Source organism: Saccostrea cucullata, unplaced genomic scaffold, assembly GCF_032062105.1.
Source record: "Saccostrea cucullata isolate Sc308-1 unplaced genomic scaffold, CSIRO_AGI_Scuc_v1 ctg4418, whole genome shotgun sequence".
NCBI lineage: Eukaryota > Metazoa > Mollusca > Bivalvia > Ostreida > Ostreidae > Saccostrea > Saccostrea cuccullata.
Window position 1 is genome coordinate 6,796 of NW_026938451.1, and position 25,210 is coordinate 32,005.

The 25,210-nt window shown below is 31.6% G+C and overlaps 1 protein-coding gene across 1 annotated transcript; it reads right to left on the reverse strand.

Moving 5' to 3' along the window:
• Positions 1–9,580: 9,580 nt before the first annotated feature.
• On the reverse strand, positions 9,581–22,611 carry LOC134250327 (protein BCCIP homolog). Its single transcript, XM_062732689.1, has 7 exons — positions 22,446–22,611; positions 20,412–20,486; positions 20,093–20,173; positions 19,557–19,655; positions 18,923–19,101; positions 18,442–18,583; positions 9,581–9,787 (listed from the first exon to the last, which is right to left on the reverse strand). The coding sequence occupies exons 1-7, from the start codon at positions 22,551–22,553 to the stop codon at positions 9,617–9,619; spliced, it is 855 nt and encodes a 284-aa protein (XP_062588673.1). The 5' UTR covers positions 22,554–22,611; the 3' UTR covers positions 9,581–9,616.
• Between the last annotated feature and the right edge of the window lie 2,599 nt (positions 22,612–25,210).

Below are 25,210 nucleotides of genomic sequence, written 5' to 3' on the forward strand. Positions count from 1 at the left end.
AGGGGGCATGTCAAAACACAAAATTTGGATTTATTCTATACAGCTACGTATTTTATAGATCGTAGTGGGTTTACATAACTCCAACAAACGATTGCAATACTGTATTTGTTTCTAAAAAATAAATAATTCTTACATTATGTAATAATTTTCTCGCCATGTTTCATTTTTCTCTTAACACGCGACGTTGTTTTACGTGGAAAAAGGGGGTAGAGGGAGGAAGGGGGGGGATTGCGATTTTTTAGTAGATATAATGATGTAATATATAGAAAAAAAAGAAATATTTCGGGGATTCAATTTAAATGATTTATGGACTTATTTTATGATTACTGAAGATAATGCATGCATATCTTAAGTCCGCAATAAAAAGAGTGTATATAAACACTTCAACATATTCAAAGAAAAAGACTAAAATCGTTTACTTTTAGTTGCAGTGTTTGTTTTTTTAACTCACAAATTGAAATAAAACAAGATAAAATGAATGAATCTGCACCAAAAAACTGATCCCTGAAAATTGATTAGGTTCCAAAGTTGTTTATTAATTTAAATATTAAAAAAAAATAATAGAAATACCAGCTTTCAATGTATAGTCTATAGAGCTACCATGTAAGCAAGATCAGCGAAACATTTTATCGCAATTTGATGTCATTTTAATTGTGACGTTATTGTGTTCAATTGTGACGGCAGTCAAGGGTATTGTGACGTGCCTGAGTCGACGCTGCGTTAAAACGTATGCGCAGATCAAGTAGATCGGGCCTCGTTAAAACATGTCTGTCATGTTTATCGGAATTAATACATTTTGGGCATACTGGAGTATTGCAATCGTCGCAATGCATCTCACAGTTCTCTTCATTGTGCGTTAAACACTGAAGATACGCATAGCATTCAATTTGAAATTTTCATATTAAAAGTAACCCTGATGCCTATATTAAATTTGATGTCATTTTAAAGATTCAAAAAATTACTGTTTTCTGAGAGACTGTGAGCAATCTGGATGTACTTCCTTGTCAAACATAAAAAAACTCCCATACTCATGACTGGTTTTCTAAAAAGTTCATTAAAAAAAATTGTTTTTCATCTTCACTCTAAAAAAAGTTTTACTTGTTGTTTTTAAAATAAGATAATAGATTAAGAAAAACTAGTAATTATTAGTAAGCCATTTAGTCAGAATAGCAAGTAAATGACTAAGGATGAATTCATTTACTTATAAAATGATTTACTACGTATCAATACTCAATAGGAATTCTATTACTAAATGAACCACTCATTTTTAGTAAATTATTATTACCTAATTTAGGGATACATATGCGATCTATTTACTAGATTTTATGAATTATTACTAAGTAAATGTAATTCAGAAATTAATTAAATTCTAGAATATTATTATTTAAGAGAATGCTAAGTAAATGAAATACTTATCATATTTACTAAAATAGACATTATTTACAAGAGAAACTGCAAGGTATCGATCCTCTGATAAAGGAGATAAATGTAAATATGAAAGTACAATATGTATGACTAATCACAGTTTTCTTGATCATAGTGTCTAATTGAGCTTTCTGAGTAGTCAATTAGATCAATTCTACATGGGATGGTAACAATACCTTCTATATTTCATTTGCCAATTTCTCTGTAATTGTTTTATTATATTTAACAATAAAACAATCAATTCCAACATCAAAAGCCTTATAAATTGAATAAGTTGTCTCTTTTTAAGGACCATTTTAAAAATTGTTTAAAGTTTCAAGTACTGAATACAGCATTTTAATTAGTATGACTTTTTTTTTACATGAAGGTATATTTAGGAGGAAGATAACTCCTCCTCACAGACAATTAACATGGAAGCCAAAATTATATATTACATTTCAAGAATTCAATCCTGATTGTAATTAGACTACCATTTTAAAGTAATTATTTGTATTACAACTGCTCGGAATATTCTCCTTGATTCAGTAAATAAATTATTGTTTTAAGTAAATCAATTAAATACAATGTAAACAAGATGTGTTTGTGAAACACTGATGCCCCCCGTATGGCAACATAGCAAAGGTTAAAGTTTTCTTATGTGCAAATTCAATATATTGGTATTTCTTGATATCTCAAAGGTCAAGGTCAAATGGTCAATGTTATTGGTATCTAATGAAAGGTCCTGCCACAAAAAATACATACATGTATATGAAATATGAAAGCACTAGCCCCAATTACCCTTCAGAAGTTATGGGCCAGGCTACCAATTTTGAAATGTAGATCAAACTCCAAGGCCAAGGACAAAGGGTCAGATTTGGTGGTACCCAAAGAAATGTCTTGTCACAAGGATGAAATTTGTAAAGTATGAATGCACTAACCCTAACCCTTTTAAAGTTAAAGTCAATATTTGCTTTTTAAAAGTGGGTCAAACTCCAGGGTCAATGTCAAAGGGTCAAAGTTCTTGGTATCCAATGACTGGTCTTCTCACAGAAATTATATCTATGTAAGTATGAAAGCCCTATCCTTATCGTTCAAAAGTAAATGCCAAGGTTAAAGTTTTTTCACAAGGATTGAAATCTCCAAGGCCAAAGTCAAATGGTCAAGTTAATTGGTATCCAATGAAAGGTCTTTCAACAAAGAATATATATGTGAAGTAGTAATGTCCTGGTATTTACTGTTAAAAAGATATGGCTAAAGGAAAAGTTTGGAATTTGTAAAAGTGGGTCAAACTCCAAGGTCAAGGTCAAAAGTTCAAATTTGGCGATACTCAAAGAAAGAATCTTGTCAAAAGAAATGGATATGTGAATTATACAAGTCATAGCTCCGCTAAATCAAAAGTTATGGGCAAGGTTAAATTTTTTGCGGAAAACAGACAAACAGAGAGACAGACAGTCGGACACGACAAAAACTGTATACCCCCGAAACTTTGTTTACGGGGGCAAAAAATATTAGTTTTATAGTGAATAGTGGTAAAATCTATAGAAGTAAATGTTATTACTTATATACACAAATTTAATTAAACATAAATTACCAAGTAAAACTTTTTAGTGTTTAAGTAAAACAATTCTTTAAAATACAAAAATCAAGTAAAAAATTTGAATTTAGTAATTGACATATATCAGTATATTTTAGTAATTGATTTAAAATTTTAAGTAAATGCTTAGTAATTATCTTTTACTTATTTTTGTTATTTCAAGTAAAAAACCAGAAGTCTCTTTCGAGACTGAAGCTCTACTGGTTTATACTTATAGCAAATGAAGAGAAAAGTTCTTAAGCAGTTGGGAATTGAAACTTTACCACAGCAATAAAAAGAATAGGCCTAATGATCCTTGATTAAGTCCCTTTATGTTCTTAGTGTACTCTACTTGCATGCCACATTAAATTATAATAATAATCAAGTTAACTGTATTTGGAGACGCATTTTGAGAGTATTTATCGAAATAAAACCAAACTGTAGGAGGAATAGCATTTTGAAAGAATTTCACAGAAATTTCTATTTTTAGTTACCACGGCAACACCGTTCATCGAAATCAAAAACCGATACACAGAATTATGTATCTTAGTGTAGTCTACTTGTGGGCCAAGTTATATTGAAATCAGACCAAAACTGTAGGAGGAGTAGCATTTTGAAAGAATCTCACAGGAATTTCTATTTTTAGTAACCACGGCAACACCGTTCATCGAAATCAAAAACCGATACATAGAATTATGTATCTTAGTGTAGTCTACTTGTGTGCCAAGTTATATTGAAATCAGACCAAAACTGTAGGAGGAGTAGCATTTTGAAAGAATTTCACAGAAATTTCTATTTTTAGTAACCACGGCAACACTGTTCATCGAAATCAAAAACCGATACACAGAATTATGTATCTTAGTGTAGTCTACTTATGTGCCAAGTTATACTGAAATCAGACCAAAACTGTAGGAGGAGTAGCATTTTGAAAAATTGTTTACAGACGGACAGACAGACAGACAGACGGACGGACGACGGACGCATTACTATCGCATAAGCTCTTCTGGTCTCTGACCAGTAGAGCTAATGACTAAGTAAACTTTTTTAAGAGTGTTGTTTACCTACAAATTATGCCCCGAAACATTTTTTGACCAAACTAAAATTGTAAAGAATCGTTAGAGGAATTCATTTCTCATATTTGATAAATATGTAGGCATCTTCCATTAACTAGACCTTGATCTTAAAGATTGCTAATACAAAGAAATACACGTCTAATTTATTTCCGCTTGCATAAGGACATTTATCACGAAAGTGGAGCCATTCATCAGTGACGGGTCTGTGTACCTATTGCATTTTATTTTATTATTCTACGATATTTTCTTCCGTACTTAAACACAATAATAGAATTAAAAAGTTCATAAACAGATGAATGTGTTAGCCAGTTAAATTTTATAATACATCAGTTTCCTGTTCTTTGTCATAGATGATGATGTCTTTGTTTGGAATATTTGATTCTCGGTACATTTCGTATGAGGTAAGCTTTGATACGTACGTTCTGTATAAACACTTAATATATTTGAATAAGTAAAATAAAAAACAAACATTCTTAGTTCTCTTTATCCATTAGTGATATTTTCAATAGGTATATTTTGTATTTACAAGATTTATGCATGAAAAGAAATAAAAATTTTAGTTTTGAAACTTCTATTTAGCTATTTATTTCTTTATAGTTTTTGCAATATGTGTTGGTTTCTACTTTCTACTGTGTTTAATTGTTTGGTATTGACAATTAAACTATTTGTTGACATGTTTTTATTTGTTTATGGATAAATGCCCATTGAATTCCAACCTTGCGTTTTAATTTGTGTTAAACACAGCACCGCCATATCAGGTAACCATTTTTGAATACTTTATGAACAAAATGTCTTTAAATTCATATGACGTTTCATTTCACATCAAGGGAAAGGGACTGGTCCCTTAAATTATAGGCTTAGATCCAGAGGGGCTTAAAGTCTTTAGTCTATAACTCTTTATTGATCAGAAAGGTCTAAAGCAAAAGCATTCCTTTTAAACAATGTACAGAGGTATATTTCAAAATAATGATCATCCTTTGCTTAAAATGTTATTTTAGGGGCCAAAAAACTAACTCTTTGACACTTTTTATCTCTAGAAGAGGGAGTAATTTAAGATATAGTCTTGAACAAAAGTTGATCAAAATTGATGTTTTTTTTACCTGTGCAAACTTTCAATTTTTGCTAAACGCTCACATTAAAAAAAAATCTGAAAAGTTGTTAAACAAAACAAATGACCTTTCATTTCACATCAAGAAAAAGAGACTTAGACCCTTACAATAGGGCTCAGAAGGGCAAAAAGTCTTAAGTTTTGTCTCATAATGGCCGAAACTTTGCTATGCATTACTGAAACAAGAGTGCAAAAGTAACATATGAGAAAAGATTTTGTAAATCTTGCGTTATTTAGAGGTTATTAAGGGATTATAAGGGAGCACATTATATCCCGAAAGGGGAACATTTTTCAGCATCATTAATATTTTCACTAATATCTTTGTCAAAATCACATCTCATCCTATCAGCAAATCGGACGGAAGACCTTGTTGCTCGCAACAATCTCATTATCATTTTAAAATAAAGGGTTTTATATGAGCAAATGTAACAAAAAGAATTATCTTTACTGTCTAATCTGAGATTCAATTTTCAGAGCAGTGTGTTTTAGAGACATACCATCCATTAATGGACGTGCTTGGATTCAACACCCAGTGTAAAGTACGGCAATGTTCTCGATGTAAAGATGGCACAGAATACTACTGTAACACGTGTAAAAGTGATCTGTGTCTACAGTGTAAAGAGAGACATGTTATTGATCTAGAAACCATATACCATGATGTTGTGATTTACCGCGAGAAATATGATTACATCCCAATTCAAGAGATCTGTGTGAAGCATTCCGACAAAATATACAAAAAATACTGTAAAACGTGCGATATTCCTGTATGTTTCCAGTGTAAAGAACACAGAAAACACAAAACATTTGATATTAAAAGGGCATATAAAACACACCGAAAACAATATAAAGAAATCGTTCATAGTATCAGAGGCGATACACTTTATAACAGCTGTTTTCTTCTTGCAGAAATCAAAGCCGATTTGAAAACTTTTCAGAAGAAAATTATAAATTTTTATTCCAATGTTTCAACAAAAGCTCAGAAATTAAAAGACCTCATAGATATTAAGATTGTTACTGATAAAATCAAATTGAGAGGTTATATAATGGATAGATTTCAAAAACAGAGTAGAAAAATAAAAAGACACATTGCAGACATTCAGAACTTTGAATATAGATCTGAACAGTCATCAAACAGATCGGTAAAATTTCTCTCAATACTGAAAAATTCCAGAATTCACAAAATAAAAGACACACCTAAACTTAAACGTCATATCATGCTGTCACTGAAGGAGGAAATCTTCATGAAGGATGTGATAAGGTTGCTGAGTGAAATCCAAACCAAAGAGTCAGGAAAAAGACAAGCTAGAAATGAATGTATGCTAAAACTTATGCCTGTGCCTAAATTACTCAAATGGATCGAGACAGAAGTTAGTGAAGTTACACATATTTCCTGTATGTCATCAGACCGCGTCTGGATCAGCGATGTGATGGAAATCAAGATGTTCCTGACAAACATTGCAGGAGAAAAACTACGTCATATAACAGATATGGTTTATACTTTTGGAACTGTTGGATATCATGCAGTAACCTCTACCTGTGATCTTATTTATGTCGACGCTGATGGTAACATTATTAAACTATCCAAAAATTACAGAAAAAACACATTGATAAAGAATACTGAATCAAGAAAACCATCTTGCTTATATATCTCACGCTTAACAGGAGATCTGCTGGTTGGCATTTGGGATATAAGAAAGGCAGGCATTGTAAACCGTTACAACAGCAAAGGAAAACACATACAGACCATACAAAACAAATTATATTATCAACCAGTCTACATCACAGAAAACCGCAATGGCGATATTATTGTGTCTGATTGGGATCGTAAGGCTGTAGTGGTGACAGAGCGTGGAGGAAAACATCGTTTCTCCTACACAGGACGTTCTTCATCATCATTACCGTCAGGAATCATGCCATGTGGAATATGTACAGACGTGTTTTCACAAATCCTCGTGTGTGATGCAAACACCCGTACAATACATGTATTAGACAAGGATGGTAACCAACTGTCGCAAATATGGACAAAACAACAAGTGAAATACTTTCCACATAGCCTGAGTTATGATGAGAAAACTCACCGATTGTGGATTGGATTCAGCAACAACAGAGTGTGTTTATTCAGATATATAAACCGACAAGACATTTCCATACGTAATTGTGATCCCCACTAAATAAATAAATAAATAAATAAATACACAGTGTATACATGGTATGTGTATACATAGATTCATTAGAATAAAAATATCAGATACAAACAGACATGGAGCTTTTTACAGGTCATTATTTTTAAATACACCATATAGGTGCCAATATTTACCAATATAAGTTCATTTTCTCCTTTATCATATATAGCTAAAACATCTCCCATTCAGTGATATATTATAATTATTTCAACTAAATAACTCAAATTTATAAGAAATTAATTCGGTATCATCAAATTTGACCATGACCTTGGAGTTTGACCCACGTTTACATGGAAATTTTAAACTTTTTACTATAACTGTATCTCCGTACAGTTAATACCAGAACATTTATAATTCACATAATAATGTATTCTTTGTAGAGAGACCCTTCATTGGATACCAACAATTTTGATCCTTTGACCTTGACCATGTAGATTTTTGTACTTGCAAAAAAATCTTTAACCTTGGCTATAACTTTTGAACAGTAATGGATAAGGCTTTCATACTTCATATAGGTAATACTTGTGAGAAGACCTTTTATTTGATATCAAAAACTTTGACCCCTTGACCTATGAGTTTGACCTACTTTAAAAAAAAAGCAAACATTGACCATAGCTTTTAAAGGGTTACGACTACATGTACTTTACATATTTAATCCTTGTGACAAGTCCTTTCATTTGTGATCTATACTTTTAAAAGATTAACCTTGGCCATAACTTCTGAATGGTTAGGGTTAGGGCTTCATACTCTACATAAGTATTCATGTGGAAAGAGCTTTCATTGGATACTAATTACCCTGACCTTTTGACCTTGACCTTGGAGATTGGCCTACTTCCAAATTTCACAACTGTTTTCCAGTGAGAATATCCTACTTCTTACCAATTAATTAAATTTGCATTTAACAAAAGTTTAATCTTTGCTATGTTTCCATAAGGGGCATCAGTGTTTCACATGCACATCTTATTATACTAAATTTGGACTTTAATCTGTGAAATTCCTTCAAATTATTCCGTTTTACTATGTTCTTATATTGAATTAACTGCTTTTTTCCAAGCTACAGGGCTCATGTGAGCGATGTGGCCCATTGCACTCAGTTTTCATAAGTACGGAAATCTCCAACGGCATGGTCAAAAGTGTTGGTATCCATAAAAGGTTTTGACACAAAGAATACATATGTGAAATATAAAAACCCTAGTATCCACCAATCAAAAGTTATGGCCGAAGCTAAAATTAGGAATTTTTGTGTAAAAGTGGGTAAAACTCCAAGTTCAAATTTGGTTGTACCCAAAAAAGGTCTTGTCACTAGGAACACACATGTGAAATACGAAAGTCATAGCTCCACTAAAGCAAAAGTATGAGCAAGGTTAAAGTTTTTGTGACGGACAGACTGACAGACGAATGAGATTGAATGTCCCCTCTCTTTGGCGAAAGCAGGGGATAATAAACATAAGTTGGGTATCACAGACAATCAAGCTAAGTTAAAAATCACAGAATTGTGTTCTTCTGTTCTGATAAGAGCCCTTTGATAAGGGCAACGAATGTTCGCAAGTTAAAATACGAATTAAATTCTGATTTTGTACATGTAACTGTGTAAAACAGACAAGTGCCTGTAAATCAAAGTACTGAAAGCACTCATGGGAATTGAACATGGTGTAAAACAACATCTTTGATCGGGAGGGTAAGTAAGTAAACCATATTATTATTTCAAATGCAGAAAACTGTTTCAGAATTTTTGAGTAACAACAGTCTTGAGAAAGATTTTCAGAGACATTGAATAGCAAAAAAATGCATGGGCCATAATGCTTAAATTGCCTGCCTACATTAATCTTTTTTTTTTATTCCCCCTGCTTGAAAAGCGGAAATGTATTTATTAAACAGGATTTCTGTCCATCTGTTTGATACGCTTTAGGTATACCCATCTCTTATCCGCAACTCCTCTTACACCACTGAACGAAATTTCATAGAATCTTTATTACATATTGCCGTTGTGCACCTTGTGTTACTTTTTCATCCTACACATATTTTGGGTTTCCCATTGCAAAACATGGACACTGCCATTTTATTCAAATTGAATGCCATGAAAATATCCAATTTTCTACATTATTGTGCTGAAACCGTAAAGTATAGGAAGAAGAATTCTGAAATTGATTATATGACATCATAATAGATCTAGCACCATAAAATCAATATAAAATTATTTATTAGATCTTGACTTTGTCTCAAAACAATAAAACAAAAATTAACAGAAATAAAAATTTTATTTTCTGATTTCAGATCAAGTGGTGGCCAGTTGGGATTTGATTTTCTCCACGCCCTGTTTGAGTTTATCTGCGGGGATCAGCAGTACAGTCCTGAGGGCCTCAAACTGATCCTCGGAGTCCCAGGTCCCCGTAACTACTGTGTCTCTGTCTGCCTGGACCGAATACTGGAACTTAGCCTCACTCACCTACACATAACAGTATAAAGACAAGTTTATATCTATCAATGTCACTACCGTGTGTCTGTCTGCCTGGACCGAATACTGGAACTTAGCCTCACTCACCTACACATAACAGTATAAAGACAAGTTTATATCTATCAATGTCAATTTTTCAGAGTTTCTGTTTTTTTTTTTTTTTTTTTAGATTTTTTTTAAATTTGCCAAAAAGTCACCTATAACACTCCTTTTTAATTTCAAATTCAATGAAACTATTATTGTAATTTTTCAAATGCAATTAGTTTAATCAATTTAGATACAGGCAACTACACAACTTCATTCCATATTTTTAAAAACAGGTTTGGCGCAAGAAATGTATTCCGCAAACGTGCAAACGACTTTTCCAGATTTATTGGGCATCTCCAAACTCTTTAAAATTTCAATTGTTTCAAATCCCCGCTGATTTAAGCTGTGCTTAACATGCTTTTTGATTAGAAATATCCAGTAGTATCTAACTATTACTAATAGAGAACGATTTGTTTATTTATTCTGAATTAAAATGGCACATAAAAAGGGCCCATTAAGTAATACTCAAGTGCACTTGTCCTTTAATTTTAAACACATAATTTAACTTAAGTACAGCTATTTATAAGAACCAGGCAGAAATGAAAATAAGTGATTCATGATAGTCATAGATTTTTAAAAAACTATCATATTTACATTAAGATACATCAAACTAATTACTTAATCACAGTTATAAATGGATTTCATGCATAGCTGATTAAAAAATGAATTCAATATATACTGAAACAGTCAACAATATCCATTGAAAGGTGTCTGTACGTGTAGGTGATTTTTTAAAAAGGCCCGCACTCTCCTTGAATATGAATTATAAAATATTGAACATCTAGTATCAAAAAGTAAAAAATAATTAAAAAACCCATGGGTTATTCTAATTACGAATAGATATTGAGATTTTAAATTTTGTAAAAACATGAAATTCTAGTTATCTCCCTTGGCACTCTTTAGTAAAAGGAGTTGGAAAGAGTGTATTTAACTCTTCAGTTTAGAAGGTGAGGATTAAGAAATGTGTGTAATTTCATCTTCATTTTGGAAGTTTTGCCAGTTTTCATACATCCAAGGTGCATGTAAGTCTAAAATTTTTATTAGAAATATATATAACCCTAGGATAAAAAAAAAATAACTGCCTGCAATTTGCTTAATTTTATCTGACAAAAACAAAATTTTATTTCCTAAACATGCTAAATGAGAACAGAGTTTGAGTGTTTTGAAAAAGCTAACTTGTTTAACAATAACATAAAAATTACTTAAATTCAGTTAATTTTGGGGGAAAACATTTAATTTTGTACTGGAATTTGAACACTAGCTCGCTGCTGGGGATTACAGTATGATGAGTATCTCTCCTTTCCGTCGATACTCCGTTAGTACTGCAATATACACAGTCGACTGGAAGAAGTCCTCGACCTAAACATACATGAAGTCATAGCAAGAAGCAGTGAAAGCCACACGCAGAGATTGGATGGAGCATAATTTTTTCTATGCATCGGCGCCTCTATGGATGTCATATTTAGATCAGGTATTTAATACATAACACAGACTAATGTATAAACAAAGACCCTATTGACTATTTTTTTTTTCAAATTAAAAAAGGGGAAAGTCAAGAAAAATTGATAATAAACATACAAGCTGACTGCTAGTAAAAGTTTCCAGTCCTGCTTATAAAAATCTACCAGCTTGAGAAAATAATTGTCTTTCGTAAAATTGATTTTTGAAAGTAGAGGTACTGTGAGCAATGAGTATATGATACCCCCCCCCCCCCCGCCTCCCATATGAATATAATATGTGTCCATGTTTTGCTGTATGAAAGTATTATATTAATAATGCCATACTTTCATACAATACCATTATTTTTTTTGCCTAATTTTAATTAATGAAAACTTTAAACAAGTCCAGCTGGGCATCGATATGTGCAAATTGGTAAGCCCACAGCAAAATTTGTGCGTATCAGGGTGATCAGGCGCACTGTTATTTAAAACACTGTTTTTGGAATGGCCAATGGGTCCTTCTTAAAATCATGAATATTTAATTAAGCCCTGAAAGAAGCCAATTAAATGTTGTGGCAAAACTATAATTACTATTTCTCTTATTCATTTAATCAAAATGTAAAATTGTGCCCTTTCAAACTCTATATTTCCAAACTTTTATATGTATGATATTCTTTAAATGCATTTCCTTTTATTTGAATTATAAATAAGGGTGAGGAGTCCTATAAAATTTAATTGACAAGCAAAAAAACCAATAAAATACTGTTATGGTTTTATCAGTTGAGACGGGGGGAGGGGGTGTTAACCTCCCCGAAAAATTTGAATAAAGACATAAAACCCTATCCAAATGGGGGGGGGGGCTTCCCAAATATTCCTACAAGCAAATATATACACACATAGAAAGGGAGATATTTATAAATATAAGAGCTCATACAATATGCATGGGTTTCTGCCAATGTTTCATTTAATTTAGGTTTGAAACTTAAAAAATAAAATTTGATCCTACAAAACTATAACTCTTTTTCAATTTATAACTAATAGTATGAATTCATGATGATATCACTAGTACATGAGGGAGGGGGGAAGGTAAATAAATATTTAATTATCAATAATTCAAAAGCTAAATTGTTATATAAATGTATGCATTCTCTTGTCATATGATGAATTTCATGATTTGTTATCATTTCAGATGCAATCTGAGCCTTGTTCTGAATTTCAAAATCCCCTTTGACAACACCTGCACAGCTGAAGTAATGTAAACTTAAAAATTGAGGACCAAACTCACCGAGAAAAGATTATCAATTCAACTAATGTTAGTGTTATATATACTTTATATTATTTATGTATCATTAGCTAATTCATTATTTTGTGTTGACAACTTGCAGTTTTTTTTTTTTTATTAAGAACATTCCTTTTTGTTTAGAAATCAAGGACCTTCTGACTAAGGGCTGAATTTTAGTGAACACTGCCATTCAGAGACTTTGAAACAGGTATTTCTTCTGCTTTTTATTCTCTGAAGTTTTTAGCTCACCTGAGTCGAAGACTCAAGTGATCTTTTCTGATCAAAGTTTGTCTTTTGTCTGTCATTGTCATTCTTCAAGGGGAGAGAATTACAAAAATACATGTATTAGCATTACTGATATCTTCTCAAGAATCAATGGCCCAGGTAATATGAAACTTACGTGGAATCATTGTCGGGTAGTGTTGATTCAAATTTTTCAAAAGCATGAACCCCAGTTGTAGGATGGGGCCATTAGGATGATCAAAGTTTAACATAGGAATATATCAAAAAAAAAATATTTTAAAATCTTCTTTTTGGATACAGCAAGCCTTGATTGGTAATATTTATATGAAAGCATTTTCAGGTGGTGTAGATTCAAGTTTGATCAAATCATGACCCTTGGGATAGGATGGGACCACAAAGGCCAATCTAAGTTTAACATAAGAATATAGAGAAATAAATCCTTTAAAAATATTCTTCTATAGAACAGAAAAGCCAGTAAGTTATTATAATATACATATGGAAGCATTTTCTTGTAGTGTAGATTTGTTCAAATTATGACCCCCCCCCCCCCGTATAGGGTGGGGCCACAATAAAAGTTCTAACTTGTAGGGAAAAACTCAGTTAGTCAAAAATAAATACCCTGTAAGCATCCTTAGTGTAGATTCAGTTATGTTCAATCATACCCCTCCCCCTCTCTCTCTCCCTTACAGGGAGAGGTCAGGACCAAATATGCTTTTAAGCTTTTCAATACAAAGCTGATTTTTGATTTTTATCCAAACCAGGTGAGTGATGTGGCCCTGGGTCTCTTGTTAAATCATTTGTCTACACATATATGTACAGTGCACCTCGGTTATAAATAACAAACTAGGACCTGTAAAAGTACTTCGCTATATCGATAATTAGTTATATCCATATTTGTAATTTTTAATATTTATATAGTTGGGGATCCAAGAGGAATTTATATCTGTGAATTCACAATATCTGTGTTTGTACTAAACAAGTTTTACTGCAGTTACATGTATGTGGAAGCCAAATATGAGTAAAAGATGTATTATTGTAAATGTAACACTGTATCAACTTCTTTATTTTGTTCAATCCATACAAATGTTTCTTTGAATATTGGAACCTAAAATCAGTAGAAAGTTAGAAAGTAAAATTTATAAAATGCAGCATATATAAACAGAATTTTTGTTGTTGAAAAAAAAACCCTTTTAAGATGAGCAAGGGTGTAATAGTCATACTAATATTTAGAATCAAATAACAGCTAACTACTTGAGGCAAGGATAGGCTGAGGGTTAAAAAAGGGGTAACATTACTTGAAAATTTAGAGAAGAATTGTAGAGCTGAGGTTTTTCTCAAGAACCACAGGGCCAATTTTTACCAAACCTGGCAGGGCTTAGACCCTTCACAAGGGGTGATAATCAAGAAAAGAGAAAAATGTCGAGCCACTGGGTCAGAAAAGCTGAAACTTATATTAAAGCATCCAGGGATTAAGTGTAGATTCTAAATTGTTTAAATCATGTCCTCCTCCCCCTAAGAAAAGGCCTAAACCACAAAAGGTATTACAAGTAGGAAAATCTGGTGTAGAACAGAATGGCCAGTTACTCTGGTGAGTGTTATGGACCATGGTCTTCTTGTATTCATGATCATGATCATAGAGAAAACGAACCTTAGCTACTCTCTTCCTTCAACAGCAACAAGAAAAAATTGCTTTATGGAATGCCTATTTTCATTAACAAATTTCAAATTTTGAATTATATTTTTCCAGATTGATGAATCAACTACATGCATTATGACAGAGGATTTAGCTGGAGCACCTATTTAGCAGCCAGGACACATAGATGTACCTGTACAGTTGATACAGATAATCTCAATGGCACATTTCTAAATGATGGCCAAAAAAATCTAATAAAGACACTGTCAGTTCTAAATGATGGCCAAAAAAAATCTAATAAAGACACTGTCAGTTTAAAACTCTTTGAAAAGAAAAAGAAATCCAGACCAGAAACAAAGGATATTGATTTTTAAGCTCCTCCAAATCTAAAAGGGGTTTTATTGAAACCAAGACTAGGATACACCCAAGGATGTTGAATATTACACCCCTTCTACATAAAATTTTGAATTTTAGTTTGCCTATCTAGTCAAGAACATGGATTTTTTTTTACTTTTGATACACTTTATAATGTTATATTGACATTTTTTTTTCAAGATTTCTTTACTGTAAACTAATATATTTCAGCAAAATGTACATTTACAGATGATTTTTCAAAATTGCTTTGAATACAATTGAAATATTTAGATCATGTCTCATAAATGGTTAATCACAGTTACCACAGAAACCAAATATTTGTTTTAAAAAAGTTATAGGTTCAAAAAAAATGTTGTGTTTTTCATTATCTTAGCTAATGGCCACTCATGCATTTTTCTTCATATAAGGGAATGTCATTGGCTAAAGTGTATAGGCAAATACTATATTTTAAGAGATGTCGTCATGGTAACCAGATACAAATCACAAAAGCATATTTAAAAAAATATATATATTTTCATGCATTTACAATAAACTGTGAAAATAATACATGTATATTAGTCGATAATTATTTTGTATTTTATGGAGATTTTGTGAAGACAATTTACTTAAAAAAGCATTTCCAGAATAATTTGTTACCATGGTTACAAAAATTTATGAGATATCCACTGGTTTTATCTAATATTTGCAAGGTTTAGGAGAACATTTTCTATCTTACATTATCAATTTTTTCTGTGCTTGTGGTATTTTTTCCACAACATACTCTGAAAATGATGTATTTTGGTAATTTCTTGAAAAATGAATGTTTGTGATATTCTGTTGCCATGGTTACAGAATATTTTTGAAAAAACCATGGGTTTTGTTTTGTTTTATTAGAATTAAGAATGTGGTCTTTCTATCCCATGCTTTCAGTTTTCTTTAACATGTGGGATTTTTTCTAAATATGCTCTTAAAAATGGGTATTTTTGTGAAAAATGAATTTTTGTGACATTTTGTTGCTATGGTAACAGAATATTATATAAAAAGCCATGGGTTTAATTTAATTTCATTGAAATTAATAAAGTTCTCTTTCTATTCCTCATTATCAGATTTCCTTAACATGTAGCAGTTTTTCTTACTATGCTCCTAAAAACAATTATTGTGAAAAATTGAAAAATGAATTTTTGTGACATTTCGATGCCATGGTTACAGAATATCTTTTAAAAACCCATGGGTTTAATTTAATTTTATTGAAATTAAGATAGTGCTCTTTCTATTCCACATTATCAGATTTCCTGAAAATGTGGCATTTTTTTCTTACTATGCTCCTAAAAACAGTTATTATTGTGAAAAATTGAAAAATGAATTTTTGTGACATTTCGTTGCCATGGTAACAGAATATTTTTTAAAAACTCATGGGTTTTATTTAATTTTATTGAAATTAAGAAAGTGCTCTTTCTATTCCACATTATCAGATTTCCTTAACACGTGGCATTTTTTCTCACTATGCTCCTAAAAACAGTTATTATTGTGAAAAATTGAAAAATGAATTTTTGTGACATTTCGTTGCCATGGTAACAGAATATATTTGTTTTATTAGAATTAAGAATGTGGTCTTTCTATCCCATGCTTTCAGTTTTCTTTAACATGTGGGATTTTTTCTAAATATGCTCTTAAAAATGGGTATTTTTGTGAAAAATGAATTTTTGTGACATTTTGTTGCTATGGTAACAGAATATTATATAAAAAGCCATGGGTTTAATTTAATTTCATTGAAATTAATAAAGTTCTCTTTCTATTCCTCATTATCAGATTTCCTTAACATGTAGCAGTTTTTCTTACTATGCTCCTAAAAACAATTATTGTGAAAAATTGAAAAATGAATTTTTGTGACATTTCGATGCCATGGTTACAGAATATCTTTTAAAAACCCATGGGTTTAATTTAATTTTATTGAAATTAAGATAGTGCTCTTTCTATTCCACATTATCAGATTTCCTGAAAATGTGGCATTTTTTCTTACTATGCTCCTAAAAACAGTTATTATTGTGAAAATTTGAAAAATGAATTTTTGTGACATTTCGTTGCCATGGTAACAGAATATTTTTTAAAAACTCATGGGTTTTATTTAATTTTATTGAAATTAAGAAAGTGCTCTTTCTATTCCACATTATCAGATTTCCTTAACACGTGGCATTTTTTCTCACTAAAAACAGTTATTATTGTGAAAAATTGAAAAATGAATTTTTGTGACATTTCGTTGCCATGGTAACAGAATATATTTTAAAAACCCGTGGGTTTTATTTAATTTTATTGAAATTAATAAAGTGCTCTTTCTATTCCACATTATCAGATTTCCTTAAAATGTGGTATTTTTTCTTAATATGCTCATAAAAACAGTTATTATTGTGAAAAATTGAAAAATGAATTTTTGTGACATTTCGTTGCCATGGTAACAGAATATTTTTTTAAAACTCATGGGTTTTATTTAATTTTATTGAAATTAAGAAAGTGCTCTTTCTATTCCACATTATCAGATTTCCTTGACATGTGTCATTATTTCTCACTATGCTCCTAAAAACAGTTATTATTGTGAAAAATTGAAAAATGAATTTTTGTGACATTTCGTTGCCATAGTAACAGAATATCTTTTAAAAACCCGTGGGTTTTATTTAATTTTATTGAAATTAATAAAGTGCTCTTTCTATTCCACATTATCAGATTTCCTTAAAATGTGGCATTTTTTCTTACTATGCTCCTAAAAACAATTATTATTGTTAAAAATGAATTTTTGCGACATTCCGTTGCCATGGTAACAGAATATTTTAAAAAAAACCCATGGGTTTTATTTAATTTTATTAAAATTAAGAATTTGCTCTTTTTATCCCATGTTATCAGATTTCTTTAACGTGCGGGCCTTTTTCTTAATATGCTTCTAAAATATATTAGATTTGAAGAAATATTGTGAAAAGTGAATTTTATGAAATGACCTATGTTTAATTGAAATTCAGTACCTTTAATAAATCCTGTGTAATTTTATCCGTATGGTAATCATCTATCATTTTGTATGTACTTCTCAGGAAAAAAAGATTTATTTAAGGTACTATCATCAAAAAAGCTCTGTTCCTGTGTTCAAAAATAGTTAAATTCACATTTTTTTCAATTTTTTGCTTGGTTGCCATGTGCATTTACATGGTGCATTGTTTCCATGGCAACAAAGGCTGGCCAAAAAAATTATGTTGTCCAATGATGTTGCCTTGGTCCATGAAGCAACATATTAAAATTTTGTAAAAATCTGAATTGGTCATGAATCACCCCCTGCCTGGTTCTTACAAATAGCTGTACTTAACTAGCTGCCATGAATACCTATAAACTTAGAATAATGTTTTAAACAGATATAAACATAACTTTTGAAATAATTTCAATAATGCAACAGAGTTTTCATCATAAATTTGAATTCAAATCAATACAAAATTGCAATTTTTTAATCAAATTGTAAATACATAAAATAAAATGCAAAATTTTAGTCAAGTCTGTTCTCAGTTTGTTCTTGGGGCCTGTTGTAATATAAAATTATATTTTTATAAATCAACGGCACTAAATGACTGACCTCCTGTAGATATTCCTCCTCTGCGTTGGTGAAGAACAGGGGACTAGTTTTCTGGCCCTTTTGTCGGTATGTCTTACACAGTAGGATGTAATAGGAAAAGTCATACTTCATCTTCTTATTCTTACACTTCTCAACTTCTTTTCTGTTAAAATTAATTTGATGAAGCACTTAAGAATATAAAAACTTAAAAATTTAAGAAGCATTCACTGACTTGCTTTTTTTTTTTGCAGATGTACAAAAGATTCGCGAGAATAGCTCTGCATCACAAAAATTGCTACAGAGCATACATAAAAACAAATTCCAAGTCATGAACAGGCACATTTTGTTTTCTTGCAAAGTAAATTCTACCCCTTTTCCCAACATGACTTCTTGGAAAACATGGTGAATAGTGTTCATTAAAAATTTTACTTGTCAAACAGCAATGAATACAACCTTCCCTGCATCTTACAAAACATTGTAAAAAAAGACTGTATGTACTTACAGTAATGAGTCAAACATAGGTACAGCTATTTGTGGGGGTATGTTGATGTATCGTTCACTGACCAGCAGACCTATGTGGTGGTCACTGTCATTTAGGACCTTGCTGAACTTCTGATCTCCTCCACACTTCTGACACTGGTCAATCAACATTGACCGCACCTGCTTCACACACTCCATGTCCTAGAAAGCAAGCAATTGTCAAAACCCAGTTATTAGAATGTCAAGAATTGTCAAACAAGTTGATATGGGCACTAAATGTTTCTTTGACATTATCATGATTATATCTGGGGTAAAAAAAACCCACTAAATATAGAGCTCACAAATAATTCTCAAGCAAAATGCACATTTAAATGGTTTCTAGTATTTTTATGAATAAAATTTGAAACATGTGCACAGGAACTAATTTTTTTACCAACATGCATATGATTAATATTTATTAAGCTTGGATTTTCTCTCTATAATTATTTTAAGGATTCACTGTCTTTTTTGTTGGTTATGCTAGGGCATCATCGATTTGGAAACATGGGATGAATTGCATTTTGTCCTCTGACCTATTTATCAATGATGTTGACCTCTGACCTATTTATAAGTGATATTGACCTTTGACATATTTATCAATGACATTGACCCCAGACCTTTTTGTCTGTGATGTTGATGACTGAAGTAACTGCTAAGACTGGGTCATCTTCTGCCATTTCATCTTCATCATCATCTTCTTCAGGTACATAGGATTGCTGTGTAATTGAAAATTAGAAAGATTCAAAAATTCTAAAATTGAAAGAAATGTACCTGTAGAATTTATAAAAGCAACAGGTATTGCCTTGTACAAAAGAATGTTCCACTGAAACTAAAGCTTGTATGAATACAAACAAACTACCTTATATTTGAATTTAATTGTTTCTAGTTATATATAGCAACTCTTCCGAGATTCATGTTTAAATGCATTGATAAAACTCTGTTTATAGGTAGCAGCTAGGTTTCAAAATTGGTGGCATCAAGAAATTATACGTATCACTGTCTACGTAGAACAGTTACTTCGTAGCATGATCTGAGAAATAAATATTGTTTAATAATCGCAAGATCCTCTTTTCTGTAAATGGTAAAAAAAACTTATAGGATATCTTTTTGGCTCTTAAATAATACATTTATGAAAGATTTTACATTAGATTACCTTGACCACACTTCCAACTTGTCCCTGTGATATAATGATGTCTGCCATGTCTGACAAGTTGATGTTGGCTTTCAAAAACAGCTAAAATTAAAAACATGCTCTTTATTTTTGTAACATGTTCACATACTTTTAAAAATTCAGATCAAATTTTATTTTTCTTTACAAATGCCAATCTTTTAAGAATGTCAACTTCATTTCATGGGGGTGTCTGGTAGATTTGGAAGAATTTTAATAACTTTATGGGTATGTTGTTGGAAGTCCTGATTTAATATATTTGCATTACCACCTTCATGTGAGCTGATCATTATTCTAAATGTACCTGCTGTAGAAGGGTCCTGATGCCATGGAAATCACTGCCCTCAGGAACTCGGGCCTCAAAGTCAACCTGTATCTCCTGAAAAATGGACATAGAATTACATTTATACAGAGTCTGTCAGTGAGACATAAGTCATTTTATCTTTACCTTATGACAAAGCTTTTATTTTAAATAGTGCAATAAATTAAAGAAAAGGCAAATAAAGTATAAGTCAACTTCTTAATTGTATTCAGATATTTTGTGTGTGTTTTAATTAAGTTCTAAAAAGCATTATTAACAGGATCGACGGTCATGAAAAAGAATGTGTGCTTCAATAAGGCCATAATAAAAATATTCCTAGATTCTCATCCCCACCCACCCCTATTTTATACCCCTGCCTCAATTTTTTTTATTTCTGTTTTTCTTTGTCTTAATTCTGATCAGGATAGGTATTCATCTACCATTCTACTTTTGTTTTAAATCTCGTGAAAGTTGACATGATTTTGACAGCTAAAAATATAGTAATTGCTGTAATACATGCGTATATATCTTAAAAAAGGGTCATTGGTTGAAAAGGATCGGTAATGATGTGAAGTAAGAGATAATTGAACCTTTACTATGACTTTTGTTCGGGTATTGTAGATAATATTACACTGATTGCCCAGGTCAAGAATAAATCTGCAGAACTGAAAAAATAAAAAATTAAAAATATAAAATAAAGCGGCCTACCCGCCTCGATTTTTAAAAAAATTTGGATGAGAATCTAGCTATTTATTTATTATGGCCTAACAAAGGTTCATTTGAAAATCCTTTAAAATTTAATTTTTTTTTTTTTTAATTAACCATCGATGCAAAATAAATCAGACCTTGGGACATCATTGCTTCATGTAAATGCAATTAAAACTGCATGAGCTATCTACCATATTATGTGGTAGCGAAACCTGGTAAGTGGTAAATATCAACAGTATTGAACAGATTGGGACCACTCGCCCAAATGGGATATAATAGGCTGTTTGGGATAGAATATCCCAAATGGGATATAAATTTACAGTGCAAAAAATGAAAATTTTTATTTCGGATTTAAATATCATAAATCTGCATCAGGACACTTATAAAGAAATAACTTTTGGTTGACAAGTTTTTTCTGTAGGGCCATTGTTTAGGAGATTGATCAGGGTTCGAAATTAACTCATGTCCGAAAGTCCGAGACTAGTAAAAATTGTGTCGGACTAGCATATATTGTAAGGTACTAGTCCGTACGGACTAGTGCAAATCCGGATATAAGTCTTGAATTGGTTCACATTTTGTTAATTTTATTTCCAAGTCTCTTAGATGTTTGAAAATAAATGAGAAACGCAACTGCAATAAAGTGTTTTCTACATTGTGATCAATAGACAAAGACGTGACCATGTGGAGATTTCTAAAAGTTAAAAACCCTCTTTCTTTCACCACATGCTTCCAACTGATGTGTGGACACATATTTCATTGAATTAATTGATAAAATTTTAAGATTTGTATTATTCTTTTTACATACTATAGGGCGGACTAGTGGAATAATTTGCGGACTAGTGGAAGCTAGAAGTCACTAGTCCGTGCGGTCTAGTGCTAAAAAAGTTAATTTCGAACCCTGTTGATCCCTCAGAAGTTCCTCAACCAATTGGGGATCAATCTTACAAACTATAGGATTGTATAAAAACTTGCTTACCAAAAGCTATTCAGATTTAGGTGCCCTGATGCGGATTTAAGATATTTAAATCCAAAATAAAAAAAAATTATTTTTTGCACTGTAAATTTATAGCCCATTTGGGATATTCTATCCCAAACGGACTATTATATCCCATTTGGGCGAGTGGTCCCAACCTGTTGAAGATTTTCTTGCAATTGGTTCTGTATTTACACATGTTTAACTTTTTAAAATATATGATTACATAGGACCAAATGTCTTGTGTGTTACAAAAAAAATGGAATAGACTGTTTTAAAATAATCAACATAAAAAATTAGAGGAAATTCAAGTTACACATGTGTCTTGCACAATACGCGGAAACTGTTGTGTTTACCTCGTTCACTTCCATTTCAGTCTCGCCGTCCATGTCTTCCCCGTCACTTGGATCCGACATTTGTTCAGCTGTATCTAATTCTCCAACTCTTTTCTTTTTAGTTGCCATTTCTTTTTATTTCTTGACAAACTGAAAATCTGAGTGCTTTTCCAGAAAAAAAATAACAGGAAGCAGTCTAGTGTATGTTTCTCGAGCCCGACTTTAATTTCCGGAATACCGAGCTTCCTTCGTCTTGCGTTGGTATATCGCTTCATATTTCTTTTTCCTCATAATAGATACACATTTTTACCAATAACATAACATCTAAAATAAAAATAAAGGACAAGATAGGATAAGACCCCTTTTTGGCCCCTTGGTCTTTTGTTTGCATTATGAAAAAATCATACTGTCTCTAAAAAAAAACTATTTCCTGTTGTCATCCCTGCTAAAAAATGAGTATTTGTGATCAGGTATGGGATACAAAGAGGTCACAGAAAGGACAAAAGATATCATGTTTATTTCCGAAAATTCTCATTTTCCTGTAAATTTATATCGATTTCGCGACGCAGTATAAGTGCATCACCTGTATTTATTCTTTTAGTACGATAAATTATTTCTTATTTATAACATATAGTGTATACTACTTTTCATAGAAATCATATACATTTATAAATATAACATACACACATAATTATATATTACAAATTTATTTATGAAGCATACTTGTATATTTTTTAAACACATATATTCATTATTTTAATGTATTCCCATATAATAATAATAATTCTTATTTCGATTGCTATCTAAATTTTGAAGGATATTCATAGATTTATGATCTAATAAAAGAAGACACATAAGAAATACTCCATTAAAAATGCTTTACATAAAAAATATATAATGGATAAACGTACATGTATGTGTATGTGGATTCTGGATATATTAATTAAGTATCATGAGTATGTACAGTGATAAAATGATACCAAGGATCAGAAAAATAATTTTAAATGTGCTCCAGATGCCTAATTTTGTGAGACACAAGAATATATCATTTACTATACACCACATTACATGTAGCGTTATAGGCATACAACTGACCTGCAGTGATTTTCGGAAGTATAAACTATGTAGAGTCCTAATGGGCAACATCGCTCACGAAGCACATTTACTTTAAAAAGCAGTTATCACTTTATAGTACATGTACATATTAAAGAGTTTCTATATATAACTTATTTATCCCATTTGATATTTTACTATTTTTTTACTTGAGAGAGAGAGAGAGAGAGAGAGAGAGAGAGAGTTTTGTCGAAAATATTTGATTTAAAAAGTACTGATTGTATAAGATTTTTGTGTGTGTGTGTACTGGTTAAAAAGCAGAAATGCAAGGGTGTGTGATCACCTGAACACATTTTATGAGGGTTGATCCAAAAGTAATGTCACAACTTCGATTAAATCGCTATCCGTCGACGTAAAACAACAAAATTATAAATGATGAAACCTACATTTATTTCAAATCAGACCTGAAAATTTCAATTCAACATTATACTTCTCAAAATATCGGATTATATACAACGTGCGCTTAAGGTATAGTCGCCGCAGTTAAATAACGTCATATGACGGATACGCACCGTCATACATTTAAACGCTTCCCTTCGTTTCATTAAAAATATTTGAGATTTGATATCCACGAACACGTACGTTCACAAATTTCACTTTCTTACCCTTAGTGCACAATGCGACATGTAAAAAAGATTCTGTGAAAGTTTCATTAAATTTCATTCAGGGTATGAGAGGAGTTGCAGATAAGAGATGGGTACCCCAAAGCGTAACAGACGGACGGACGTACAGACGGACGGACGGACGGAATTAACGATTACTATATACCCTCCCACTTTTCAAGCGGAAGGTATAACAATTACTCCCTTGTCTTTTAAAGTATTTTGCGTTTAGGCGCTTTTAAAAGATGCTTTTTAAGTGTTTGTCTTTTTATACTAAAAAAAAAGTACACTTTAATTTGTGATGTTCGGTATAGACGCGGCGACACCCCCTATCTTATATGTTTTAAACATTTATAAAATAAATTCACACTGATAGAATTACCTAGTTAAACTACTTTTAAGGTAGTAATTGTATGGACAGTGATAAGTTTAATAACTCTATTTACTAGCTAAGATAGTGAAAAGTGGAGTAGTGGTCGTAAAGATACTTAAATACCTAGTGAAAGTTACTTATGAATGCTTAGATTTACTAATGTTTTCTAGTAAATCTACCCAATAATTAGTAAAACTACTTTTAACATGCATTCTCTGTAAGCACCAAAAAATTTACTATAGGGCTTGGAAACGACATATCTCCGATTTTGATGAAATTTGCACCACAGGTGCACTTTGGAACAAAACCAGCAAATATGGTGTTAAAAGTTTCCCACGTGCACCCGGTTGCCATGGAGACGGATCCATTGAATTTGGCCATTTTCGGCCATTTTTGACCAAACAAAAACATGAAAATTGAGGAAATATGAATGCATTTTTATCTTTATGTAGTGAACTCAAATATAAATCTTTGTATCATAAATAAACATCAACTGTTAAAGAATACAGGGCATATAACCAATTATTCCAGAATTGATCCCACTCTTAGAAAACGCTTCTGCAAAATAGCATAGTTTCTCAAAATGTGAAAAATGGAAAATTTGGCATTTTTTGAGAAATTTAAGGTCAAATAAAAAAAATTGTCTACGGAAATTTTTCAAATCATATACGTGTCGTCAAACGTCAGCATTAGTAGTG